We start from the raw sequence: 14,229 nt of genomic DNA on the forward strand, positions 1-14,229 counted from the left end.
TAATACAAAATTATTACATTATGTTATATTATAAACTTTTTCTTTTGTAATTTCCTTGGGCTACCGCCGGTAGCCCCGGTAGCCCGCAAAATACGCCCCTGTATTGACGGAAATGCGGGAAACGTTTATTCACACGCAAAAGTTCCAAGTATTTTCATATTTCTTTTCTTGTCTAAGGCCGTGTCTCAAAGCTCAAGTCCATACTACACACTAGTGACTAGCAACTAGATGACTTGTAAACTACACACTAGGGAGCTTTGGAAACGTATGCTTGAAACATGGCCTTCTTCATTGACTATTTTTCTAAAAACCATGACATCACGGTGCAGCACTGTATTAAGAAGGCAGTGTTCTAACGCAGTTTCATTACGAGTTCTGGAAAAGATAAGGGCTTAATATATTACAATAATGTTTAAAACATTGTACAGAAGGTACTAACAATGTCAGTGTTCAAAGTTAACGTGTTATTCTACATTATATTTACATTATTTCACTTCCAAAGCATTTTCAGATTTCATAATCCCAATTGCTGATGAGGTATCCATGTTTGTTTAGTGAACAAGTCATCAATCAAGCAAGCATTTTCGTTTACTAGCTACTACGGACTTGATTGCTATGCACTATGTAGCTTTGGATCATAACTTCTGACGTCACATCCGGCTATTTAGTCAACAATCTAGTCCACTTCAGCTGAAAATGTAGCTTTGAGACACGGCCTAAGTTCGCCCTATATAGGCTTACTCTATTTTTACGTTTTTTTGGGGCGTGAATAACAATTCCATCATAAGATATCGGGAATGTGTGAATGCAGGACATCACTTCGAACAGTTCCTATTCTCAGGTTAGTACTCATGATGAATATAAAGTATAATAATAATAATAATAATAATAATAATAATAATAATAATAATAATAATAATAATAATAATAATAATAATAATAATATGTAAAGATCAAGATAAAGAAGCCAAGCTGAACGCTCTGTATAAGTGCTCATGATTTAATAAATATATTTTGTAATACCGAAAGCTAGAGTTTGAATCGGAGTTCACATGATCAAGTAACGGCTAAAAACGAGAAGCATTTTTACGAAGTCAGCAAAGCAATTTTTAGGATTTTTTAAACTTCTCTCTCTTTCTGAAATTTAACTAAAGTGTGTAGGGCCTCACAGCAATGCTTCACAGTCTCGCATGTGCTGAAGACGGCACTGCGTATGTGGCAACATTGTAATTTCAGCTAGAAGTACTAAATATTATGAAAAGAAAAAAAAATACATATTTTTGCCGTTTCAGCAAACTAAATACCAAAACTGTAAGAATAAAGTTTTTGATGCGCTGTGACCCTATCTATATATGAAATCTACATACATTTTATTTTACTTAGAGTTTTTTAGATAAAGTTTTTCAAATAAATATTAATTTTTAGGGTAAGCTACATGGCTGACATTATGCAGAACTGTAGAATAATGGATTCATTCTTTTGTCCACTTTCAAGATATCATTGCTTTTTAATGCTGGTTTATTATCGGATGTCAGCCAATATATGTCTATATTTTTTGTCTCTGTAATGCATATTGAAAATCAAGTACTACGTATTTCCAACAAATGTGTTTGACATGCAGCATTTTGACACATATTAATATAATATACCGGCACTACTATATATTAATATATTATATTGACTAATAACCCTTGTTTCTATAAAAGATGCATGTCCATTTTAACACTATTTACAACTGAACGAAGGACTCATCACAAGTTAATACATTAAACCACAATTACCTTAGCAAAGGAAGTACAGTGTTTATTACACATTTTCCGCCTTTTATGATACACGTGGAAGAGAACATATACAGTTAGTACAAGTTATCATAGTCAGAGTGCAGGCTATGTCACAAGTTCTTCCCCGCCATCTACCAATGTATATGCCAAACTTCTCTTACATTCACGGTTTATTGATCATTACATACGTTCCAAATTCCATTAAATTAAATAAACTGTTAACTTACACGAAAAGAAAAAAGGAAATTAATTAATAATGGAATATAAAAAAAGTTGTGTCAGATGTGGGGTTCGAACCCACGCTCCCTCTCGGGAACCAGAACTTAAGTCTGGCGCCTTAGACCGCTCGGCCAATCTGACATGCGTATTACAACTTCTTATGTACCGCATATAAGCTCTTTCACTTACTTGATCGTTGACAAGCTCATGTCCCGCTTCCATAATGCTAGTTGACCTTCGGTTAATGTCTGAAATGTGAAACAGATGCAGTTAATGTCTTTCAACTGTTTACAACGAAACTGCGTCCTTATCTAGCTATTCAGAATACAGAGCATCTCATTATGATGTCAATGTCTCTACGACAACAAATGCGATATATTGCCAGACTGTTTTCGAATAATTTCAGTCTTATTAGTGGTCGTCTTATTTATTCACATTATCACAATAACAAAACTTCATAACCGACACTAATATTTTCCCTTCCTCACAACACTATAAAATCAAAATACATACAGTAGTTTGAGTGAATATAGTTACGTGCCAGACCCTAGAAGAGCTTACAGCTTTGAATTTAGACATTATTCCCGGCATTGATTTTATACTATACCGTGGAGGGATGGAAGTAACACAAAGAAACAATATTAATTTAGGTTATGAAAATGTTCAAAATGTACACAAATGACAAATGACTAGTAAACACGAGTAAACAAATCTCCTTGGCAACACATAGCCATCTAGGATACAATGAGTGCATCAGCAGATTTATATCGATAACATTCAGGGTGCGAATTAAGATTTCTGATGGAGGGGGAGAGATAATCCTAGATAGAGAATACCATACATAAAATTATTATTATTATTATTATTATTATTATTATTATTATTATTATTAAGTTCCTGCTCAATTCTTGGTCCCACTAAGTTGCTTGTCTTGCATCTTGATCATAATAATAATTATATCCATGAGCATGTTTAAGATAAGATGTGTAATTCCTAAGTTATTTATTGATTGTTGTCAGCTTACCGGTGATAATACATCAATATTATTTTTTCTTACTTTCTACTTTATAAAGTATACTGGTATTAAAACAATTATATTTTGAAAGGGGGACAGAAGGATGTAAATATGAATTTATGAGAGGGGGATAACTTTCCAACAGGGGGAGAAATCCCCCCAACTCCACGTTAATTCGCACCCTGATAACATCATTCGATTATCTAACAAAATGAATATTATTATCGGTTACAAACTTAAGTTAAGTTGTTGCATTGTACCTCAAAACGCATTGAACGTAAACTTTCATTGTTATGAGTTTCTGAATTGATTAAAGTTGCAACCCTCGTTATCAAGCTGACAATATCTAATAGATGTTTCATTATGTTCTTTCATTAATAACTAAAAAAACTAATGATTTTCGGACATATGTTTATATGAACTTTTTTCCTTGTTTTGGTGTGAGGAACATGCCCCCAAGGTTTAAACACCCTCTATATAATATAATTGCTTCTTCTATAAATGCATCTGCCTCCTTATCAAACAGCAACGCCAACTTAATGCCATACATCGAAAAGCGCAAAGACTATCGTTATGGCACCCATTACAAACTGTGAAGCATCAACATATAAAAAAGAGGACATTTTGGAAAATTAAAAATTTGTTCGCGGACGGAGGGCAGACACGTAAAAATGAGGATATGTTTGCGAAAATGAGCACGTCTGGTCACCCTAATTGCAGGGGACTTGCTCCGCGTGTTATATCTAAGTAGGTAAACATTGGCTTTCTCCTATATCGACGGAGCAGTGCACTCGGAAAGAACCTGGCACACCGGCAATTTGTAGGATTCTCCTGAATTGAACCCCGTCGCTTTGGTCAGAAATCGTCAGCTAACAGAACTCCAGCAGCGCCGTAATTACAAGTAAGTTTAAAGAAACATATTAAAGAAGTGAAAAGAGTTTGATCACACTTACCAGAAAATTGTCTCCGTCTACCGAGCGCTTTTTGATGGCTTCACAACACTCCTCAAGGCCGTTCTAAAACAACGTCAATAATACGATTCATTACTCTTTCTTTTATATACAAGTATCTACACAAAAATGATGAGGCTATTCACTTTATTTAAAGGAAGTTTATTCTACATCTTCTTTCATAAAAATTTCAACTATATAGGTTATCCAACGCCATTAACATTACTGTAGGACAGTGTATCCATTTTATTTCTATTCCACTAATCGTCACTAAAGGCCCATTCACAATAAAAATTAAACATAACGTAAGCGTTAACTTAAACGTACAGTAAAATCACATCATTCATGATGGGGACATAAACATAACTGCAAAGATACTTGGTAGCCATGGAAACATAACAACGACGCCATTTCCTCATATTCTGTCGTATACTTCAGAGCTCCACGATTGTGTACTGTTTGCAAATCACGTAAGCATAAGCATAAATTTTGGAGTTCGTAAACTTTCATGTTAACGTCTTACGGTAATGTTAATGTCAGTGTTTATGTGAATCATTGTGAATGATCCCATTTGATAACCTGGCTGCAAACTTCTGTGTTTATGTTACGGTTATGTTTAATTTTCATTGTGAATGAGTTTTTACTGTAGCAACTGTTATGAGTTTCCCTTACGCGTCTCACACTGTATAGGCCTACGCTAGCTAATGTTAAGGCCTCATATAACAAGATCTTCTGCGGACCTCTGGAAAAAAAGCTAAAGAAGAGACTAGTGAAGTGCTTTGTGTGGAATTATATGGGGCAGAAACATGGACATTACGACGAAGTGAAGAAAAGAGAATAGAAGCATTTGAAATGTGGATATGGAGAAGAATGGAGCGTGTGAAATGGACAGACGGAATAAGGAATGATGCTGTGGTGGAAAGAGTGGGTGAAGAAATAATGATGCTATAACTAGTCAGAAAGAGAAAAAGGAATTGGTTAGGTCAGTGGCTGAGAAAAAACTGTCTACTGAAGGAAGGATTGCAAGGAATGTTGAGCGGGGAGAAGAATTCGGGGCAAAAGAAGATATCAGATGATATACGACATTAAGATACAGTAAAACAGTCTGAAAGACCACCCCTATTGAGAGACCACTCCTCCTAAAGACCGATTTTTAAAGGACTGAATTAAAAATCCATAAAACCAATGTAAATCACACCCCTTTTAAGAGACCACCTCTCTCCCCGACCACCGACCACCGACCAGTGATTGAATAGCCATTTCCTTAATTTCATCCCTTTTAAAAGACAATACTGTATTTAAAAAATTTGCAATTTAGTATTTTATTACATTTATTTATTTATATATTTATTTATTCTGGTGTAGTTAAGGCCACCAGGCCTTCTCTTCCACACCACCAGAAATACAAATACAATAACCGAAATAAAAAGGAAAAAAAAAAAAAAAACATTATAAACAAAGTAAAGTCACACAAAAATATACACAGTCACACAAACTTTAAATGAGTGATTAAGTATAATTAATTGTATCCTAATTAACTAACATAAACAAGAAACTTGCGATTTTAATCTAGAGTAAAAAACACAAATCAACACTTCTAGCAATACCTAAAAAGCATTAAACAAGACAAAATTTTCCAATCAGTGTAACCTAAATAATTCCAAGAAATTCGTACAGCACTAGAAGCTAAAATAATGTTTGGCAACATTGTTAAGTATACGTATTCACGTTGAATGCCCATCTCTGTTCTTAATCCCTTAAGGAATGTTGGGGATTGCTAGGAAAAAGGTAAAATGACCGCTTGCAAACGGCCTTCGAGATATGACAAAGGGTTATTTGCACCGCTGTTTAACAGTTTCTAGAAAGGTAAGATTTCTCATGCCATATGACGGTTTTACTTTTCGTTTTGTACATTAAAAATCAAATCGTTCCTTGTTAATTACAGTGCAATAATTTATTTTTTCTTCCTCCTATCTATTAGAAAAATCCGGTGATCAACCGACAAATGACGAGGATAAAGTCAAGAGAGAATTTCAATCCGCAAAAATGTGACTAGAACAAGTCTTATGTAATATTGAGTTAGTTCAACAATCGGCACCACTGAAAGACTGTATGAATCGAGAACATATAAATGAACTTCTTAATTCTTAATAATTTTTAATCACATACCTTAATGTTCGTCCTCAGCATTAAGGCTCATTCACAATGAAAATTAAACATAACGTAAGCGTTAACTTAACGTTACAGTAAAATCAAGAAGCCATACCATCATTCACGATGGGAACATAATCATAACAGCAAACATACTTGGTAACCATGGAAACATAACAACGACGCCATTTCCTCATATTCTGTCGTATACTTCAGCGCTCCACGATTGTGTTCTGTTTGCAAATCACGTAAGCATAAGCATGAAAGTTTGGAGTTTACAAACTTTCATGTTAACGTCTTACGGTAATGTTTATGTCAATGCTTATGTGAATCATTGTGAATGATCCCATTTGGTAGCCTGGGCGCAAACTTCTGTGTTTATGTTACGGTTATGTTTAATTTTCATTGTGAATGGGCCTTAAGACATTGCAACCTCGGTTAATGTCCACGTGGATTAGACAAGTAGGTGTCATTTAATAATGGAAGCAGCTTATTGGTTGCAATATTGAAATTGAGGCGAGTGACTGGAGCGGCGACATAAGAAATTGAAAAAAATAATGCAATTAAATTTCAAAGACCTGCCGAATGTTAACCATGAGAGCGCGGCGATAATACCTATCGTAGCTCCCCAAGTGCATCACGATTCTGGATGGGCTCCAGTCCCATACACTGGCCGAAATTTCATGAGAACATTTCTTCCTCCGTGAGGACTCGAACCAGCGCGCATTCCGTTACGCGAGTCCTAGGCAGGATGGCTTAGATCACGACGCTACGGCGCGTGAGTTTTATATAATATTTTTATTAAATTCGGTATTCTCAAGGAACTAATTCGATTAATTAAAATGTGTCTCAGTGAAACATACATCAGAGTCCGTATAGGCAGTTTGGGTCTGATGCTTTTCCAATTCATCGCGGGCTAAAGCAAGGAGATGCACTATCACCAACTTTCTTTGCAGATGATACCAGTATCTTTTTATCAGGAAAAGATGTCAATACGATGCGTTTTCTTATAGAAAAGACAATAAATCAACTAGTGGAATGGTTTGAGGGAAGCAGACTGGTAATCAATAAGTCGAAAACCATAGCCATTTCTTTTCATCATTCACAAAATAATAATTCTGAGTGGCCGGTCATAGGGTATCAAAATGAAACAATACAACATTTCTTAGTATATGGCTAGATGAACATTTAAAATGGTCCGTACACCTTCAGGAACTAGGGAAGAAATTAAGTAAAATTTGCTTTGCCTTGCGATTACTAATAAGAGCATCATCTATTGAATCTGCTCGCACATTGTACTTTGCATACTTTCACTCTATCCTAACGTATGGTATAATCTTTTGGGGTAATTCACCCAATGCAATCCAAATATTTAAACTACAAAAGAGAGCTATTAGAGCCATAGTTCAAGTGTCTCAAACTACCAGCTGCAGACCATTCTTCAAAAAATTACATGTCTTGCCATTACCCTGTATTTATATTTATGAAACCTTAAATTTTATCAAATATAATTTGCATAGCTTTCCTACAAATTCAGACACACACCAGTACAATACAAGAAATAAAGATAATATTTTTATTGAAAGTTTTAACACAACTCTATATAAAAACAGTTTCATTCATGCTGGTCTTCTTATGTACAATAGCCTACCAAATTATCTTAAAGAAATATCTGCACATCAGAAATTTAAGAAAGCTCTTTATAAAATTTTAATCAAAAACTGCTTTTACAGTATGAATGAATTTATTGAAAATTGTCATAACTGAATAGAAAAAGAACGCCTTACATCAAAAAACTTTACTTCCTCTTTTCCAGATCCTGACTTCGAGAAGTATGTCTTCTCATGAAAGACGCGATGGTTGAAATTGACTCCTGACTTCAAGAAATACTGCAAACGGAACTCATAGCCGAAATCGACCGACCTGTGGTTTTCTTCAATCAAGTTCCAAGTTTTTTATATTTGTATTTGTGTTGCATTTAATTATAGTTATTGCTTTTATTTATATTATGTAATTAATTATTAGTTTGTAAATATGACATGTCCCATATCATGTATATGATCAGTGGATGTAATAAATGATTATGATTATTATACTTTTTAACTTCGCTCTAGAATATGCCAGTAGGAAAGTTCAGGATAACAGAGAAGGTTTGGAATTGAACGGGTTACATCAGCTCCTTGTCTATGCGGATGACGTGAATATGTTAGGAGAAAATCCACAAACGATTAGGGAAAACACGGGAATTTTACTGGAAACAAGTAAAGAAATAGGTTTGGAAGTAAATCCCGAAAAGACGAAGTATAATATGATTATGTTTCATGACCAGAACATTGTACGAAATGGAGATATAAAAATTGGAAATTTATCCTTTGAAGAATTGGAAAAATTAAAATATCTTAGCAACAATAATAAATATAAATTACACTCGAAAGGAAATTAAAGGAAGAATACATATGGGAAATGTCTCTATATTCGGTTGAGAAGATTTTGTCATCTAGTCTGCTTTAATAAAAACTGAAATTTAGAATTTATAAAACAGTTATGTTACCAGTTGTTCTGTGTGGTTGTGAAATTTGGACTCTCACTTTGAGAGAGGAACAGAGGTTAAGGGTGTTTGAGAATAAGGTGCTTAGCAAAGTATTTCGGGCTAAGAGGGATGAAGAAATATCGAATACATATATCGATAATAATCGATGATCTGTGATTGGTCGACAGTGGTGCCAACCTTTCGCATTAGTAATGCAATTCCTCCAACAGTACTGTTATCATCGTAAATTCATGAACACAATACTGATCGACAAAAAAAAAAAAAAAAAGCTGCGATCGATTTGTTGCCCAGGCCGTGTCTAGATGTTGATGTTCTGCGAGTAGAAATAATTTAGGTTACAGCACAGTCTAGTATATACAATCACGAAACTTGAGTTGTTGAGGGTGCTAGGAACAATAGACTGTGCCGGTACTATTTCGCATTGTCTGTAATGAGGCGATATTAGCGATCCTAGTGGTTAGCAACTATCTATGGATGCATATTTACTACGTATTAAGCTACATGATTGTATGTACTAGACTGTGGTTACAGTATAAAGCCAAATACAAATATTTCCAGAACTATTCACAGAGTTTTATGACTATTTGCTCACTAACCCATTGCTCCTCCAAGTCGCAAAAAATAACAAATATTATTTCAAATTTTAAAATGAGCAGTAATGGAATATGCATTGTTTATAAAGAGAAGTTCAAAGTCCTAGTTTTGTGCGTATGCACATTTCTTTGTGTATTTGTTATTACTGAAGAGAAAACCAGGTGGCATTTTGTTTAACATTTAATAATACAAAAGAGAAAGCTTATAACACATTCTTACTTAAAGTTTGGGCATGCGAGCCATTCGAATTGTGTAAAATTTATTAACATTAGCTTTCCCTCAATGTTTTGGTTTCTGGTGTTACAAAACTCTTGAGTTCTTTCCTAATTCCATTTCTTGACTTAGGTCTATTCAAACAATTTTCGGTAATCGGAAATTACAGAGTAATTTGACAACACTAGTCATCAATTAGAAAAGTGTCTCACATTGTATCGGAATAACAATGATCCGTCTCTTCTAATCTTCACTTTAATGTACACACATAGATATAGTTATATAAACATACTCGTAGCCTATACAATATTTAGACCTGTATTGTACAGTACATCATTGGAATGCATTCATATGAAATTTCCACTTGAATATAACTCACATCCTGTTTTCAACTGTTGCTTTCCATTTCTTGTTATGATCATTAAATAAAAAGTTGTTTTGAATTTGTACAGCACTATAACATAATACAGTCATATTGGGGCCTATGTCATTTAATTTTTGTTAATTGCTTAAGGAAAGTGTTGTTCAACGGTGAGTTGTTATTGTATCTCTATAACGCTAGCACCATCAATCCGTCTCGCAGATACTGTGTAGCAGTGTTGCCAACTGGACGGAAATTCCGTCAAAATTGACGGAATTTCAACGTAGCGGACGGGAAAAAAATGGCTTTGACGAGTGACGGATTTTCTGGCGGGAATTAAGATTTACATCGTCTTTTGACATTATTAGGTGCTGTAATTTTTAATTGTTTAATTTTTAGGATATTTTACTTTTTATTTGAACTGCCCTGCTTGTTTCGTACTATGTTTAAGAATCCCGTTTCAGATTTCCTCGCAATCAAGTCGATGTTGACGATTGATTATTTTAATCAGAATTGGTCGGTAAATTTTGTTAAAATGTGCTTGTATTCAGCGTGATTCACGAGGAAAGGTAAAATATTTACGATGTGAATTCTGAAGTCATTCTGATTCAAAAAGTTCATATGTATATGGATTCGTTTTCGAACGGAGATATGGCTCTTTGATTCCACAAAAACTTCCGAGATTCCATTGTACTAACTCGCATTTAGAGACAGATAACGGTCAAATTTAAAGTTTATATTCACGTATGCATACATATCTAATATTCTAGACATCGGGGTCGATGTTTTCGCACTTTTCAAAGGTACCTCCTTCTGCTTCAACACACTGTTGCGCTCGGGCATGAATCGCGCTCGTCGCTCGGCAGAGTTGCTCGTGGCTGTTCTTTGTGCGGCATTCAGCATCCAAAATACGGTCGATTAGCGCCTCTCTCGTTTCCACTTTTCAAGTCTTTCTTCCAACCCCATAAATACTCTTCGATATGGTACCCTTCTGTTCGAAAAGCGTCGTTCATATTCAGCGATAGTACGCAAGGAATTTCCATCGCACAAACCAGAAACATACACAATATCGGCATATTCTGTAGTCGAAAATTTATAAGGCATCTTGAAAAACACAACTTAACACTTCCGATAACTGTACCTGTATAACTACTGTACTGTAGGTAGCTGACTGAACTGCTGTGAACTGCTAAGTGACACTGTATTTGTGTTATGTACAGGTTCTGTGTCATTACATCAGACAAGGGCAGGCGATTGGACATTTTTAATGTCCCTCCACCCGGTTTGTGAGATGAACTTCTTTATCTACATCGCAGATTCCAATGTTACGTCATTCATTGCGATCGGTGACCTTGTCTCACGTCTCACATCAGCAGCATATGGTAACGTCTGATTCACATTGGGGCGAATCCCATTTCAGCATGGTGATTATCATGGCATGCAAAAGCGTACTCTAAGTGATGAAGAAGGGATATGATCGGTGGAGTTGTCCAACAATCCTCTCAGCTAGGTCATATGGACCCGCTAACCAAAGGCAGATATGGTCCTCGAAACAGTTTGGGGGTTGCATGTAGGTGACATAAATGCCATAACATAAAATACCTGAATATCTATTCAATACCTAATTCCCTCTTTACCCTTTCCTATCCAGTCCTCTGACTGAACTCTTACTTTCTTCGACCCCGATGGCATTAGAGCATTCGAGGCCTAGGGGTTCATTTCACTTTCCTTCCTCCGCTTTCTACTTTTCTGTTCCTAGTGCTGACCTGCTATGGCACTAAAATCGTCCTCCAGTGGCTTAAGGAGGGAAAGCTGGTGATCAACAAGATCTCCCAGCTAGGTCCAATGGACCCGTCGACCAACAGCAGGTGTGGTCCTCCAGACATTCTGGGGGTTGTGTGTGAATGAAGTAGCCACCAAAACGTTAAAATATGGTGTTCACTTAAATCGGCTACAACTTGCCATTTTCACTCCACAAGAAATGGATTCGGAACACCTCAAAATCTGTGCTTCAGTGGCTGACCATTATAATATCTTTGAAAAAATTGGAGTGCAAGAGGTCAAATGACTTTACTGTCAAACGCCTGGCATTAGAAAACAACAACAACATTGGGGCGAGACGTTTTACAAAAAAAAAAAAAAAAAAATGCATCTAGCTCCGCCATCGTTCGAAAACGGACCTACGTTCATATGGACTTCTTCACTCAAAATGGCCTAAGATATCATATCCTAAATTTTTTACCTTTCCTCGTGAATCACCCTGTATATTGGGGTCTTATTATTATTATTATTTTTTTAATTTTGACGGATTCTGACGGATTTTCAGGCGTTATACTGACGGGAATACAATTTATGTGTTGGCAACTCTGCTGTGTAGGTCTAAGTGCGGGAAGCCCGCTGGGGAAATGGAAGTGGTTTTCCGTCTCACCAGGATTGATGGTTCTATTCTCTTTAAGGACTCGTCGCATGCATTGCACACTCACGGAAATGTGTGGCCAATACACGATACTGTAGCTTATCACATTTACTTTTAATATCTTCCCGTGAAAAGATCGTATGTTTGGGCGAAATAAAGTGGGCTGGCTGGCTGGCTTGAAGAGAGCTGGACTCCTGATGAGTTCGTACACATAGCCATGCTTTGGCCCACTGTGCGCAATATTTTTTATGATTGTCCAAGTCCGACAGGTGACCTTGAATCCGACGCTAACAGGTGGGTCATCCTGCCTTACCCCCTGATAGAGCCAGAGCCCGTTTCGCGGACGAGTAGCCTGGTAAGTTCCAGGGGCCCGGAACCATACATAAGTCCTTCCTGATCATCCGACGCTGACAGGTGAGCCATTCTGCCTCAGCCCCTGTTATCCTGTCCGCATAAGGGTAACCTGATAAGCCCCAGGGGCCAGGAATCCCAAACCCTTCCTACATCAGCATCGGAACCCGTATTACCCTCAAGGCTTCACCCCAGCCTATTTCTTTTGTATTTCAGTTAAAGTCCGGATTTTTATGCAATATAAATATATACAGGGCCTTCTCTTACACTCGACAAGAAGTGAAAATTTAACAAAAAGTTAAAGAACAGGATACTACCATATTAAAAAAAATAATAGCATAACAGAATCGACACTAAACAATATGAAAATAATACCATAATAGAAAAAAATAAAGTAAAATACAGATCTAAAGACTGGAATATAATAAAAGCAACACAGTTTGTAAAGATAGTTAACAGGGAAAAACGTAAGAAAGGATACAATAAATGGAATGTAATAAATAATTAAAAAAACGAAATTTAAATAGAATCAACAATAAAAAGCGTACGACAATAAATTCATCTGGCGATCAAGAGAGCAAAAAAAGAAAGAAAAAAAAACAAAGAAATAGGAAGAAAAACAAAGATATATTTAAAAAAAAACTATCGCAGAGAAAAGGACTTATAAGTGAAAGGAATATGAATTGAAAAAGTGTAACTTTAGTTTATTTTTGAAACTAGACAATGTCCGACAGTCTCTGACATGTTGTGGTAGAGAGTTCCAGAGATGAGCTGCAGAGACGGTGAAAGATGAAGAGTAGGAGGATGTTCTGTGTTTAGGAATGGAGAGAATGATATGGTGTTGTGAGCGAGTATCTATTTCGTGATATGAGGACAAAATATGTACATAAATATGTAACTAGAAACCTCAAAATATGTACTAGGTGCATAAATGTTATATCAAAATTTATACTTACTTATAGCTTTTAGATAAACCGTAGGTTCATTCCCGCCCTCACATAATCCCGCCATCAGTCCCTATCCTAAGTAAGATTAATCCAGTCCCTACCGTCATATCCCACCTACCTCAAATCCATTTTAATATCATCCTCCCATCCAAGGTCTTTTTCCCTCCGGCTTCCCAACTAATTGAATTGAATTTAACGGAGGGGGACACTATGGCCCAGCACTGCGACCTGTTACGATCTATTGCGCTAACCCTCTGGTGACGCATTCCCAAACCCACGCCGGCTCCCTATGTGCCCAGGTTTCGAACAGGCAACCCCTTTCGTCCCTAGGCCATTACCCTCCATGCAAATGGAGCATTAGCCCCGCAGATGAAATTATCAATTTGTAACATTTGAGCACTGTTAGCATTACATTACAGCTCAAGTCAATCGCCGGCATAAAATAACAGAACGTTGCAATTGCTACAATTAAAGATGGCAAAGTTAAATAATCCTTACTTGATGAAATAACAACAAAGAAACTACGTAGATGCCAAGACTTTCACAGGCCAGGAGCGTAGGAATGACCCCTGAATTTAGTTTCTGTTTTGTTTTGTGCACAATACTCTTGGAACTTCTGCATTCAACTGATGCGGTTCTGCAGAACCGAAAAACTGGTTTATGAATTTTATAGAAATTAT

General features: G+C 36.2%; 1 protein-coding gene and 1 non-coding gene across 7 annotated transcripts in view; both read right to left on the reverse strand.

Moving 5' to 3' along the window:
- Positions 1-14,229, reverse strand: part of LOC138703745 (B-cell linker protein) — an 86,756-nt gene that overhangs the window by 62,965 nt on the left and 9,562 nt on the right. For 4 of the 6 annotated variants that reach the window (XR_011333255.1, XM_069831880.1, XM_069831879.1 and 1 more), the window contains exons 2-3: positions 3,969-4,031; positions 2,190-2,248 (exon numbers count right to left, since the gene is read on the reverse strand). Coding sequence is in view for 4 of the 6 variants with exons in the window: in XM_069831880.1 (XP_069687981.1) it covers positions 2,190-2,248; positions 3,969-4,031 (122 nt within the window). In the remaining 2 variants the exon portion in view is untranslated. The other 2 variants (XM_069831882.1, XM_069831883.1) reach the window with 2 other exon arrangements.
- Positions 2,058-2,141, reverse strand: TRNAL-UAA (transfer RNA leucine (anticodon UAA)). The gene has a single exon. It is a non-coding gene; the product is annotated as a tRNA-Leu (tRNA).

This window comes from Periplaneta americana, chromosome 7 (assembly GCF_040183065.1).
Source record: "Periplaneta americana isolate PAMFEO1 chromosome 7, P.americana_PAMFEO1_priV1, whole genome shotgun sequence".
NCBI classification, from domain to species: Eukaryota; Metazoa; Arthropoda; class Insecta; order Blattodea; family Blattidae; genus Periplaneta; species Periplaneta americana.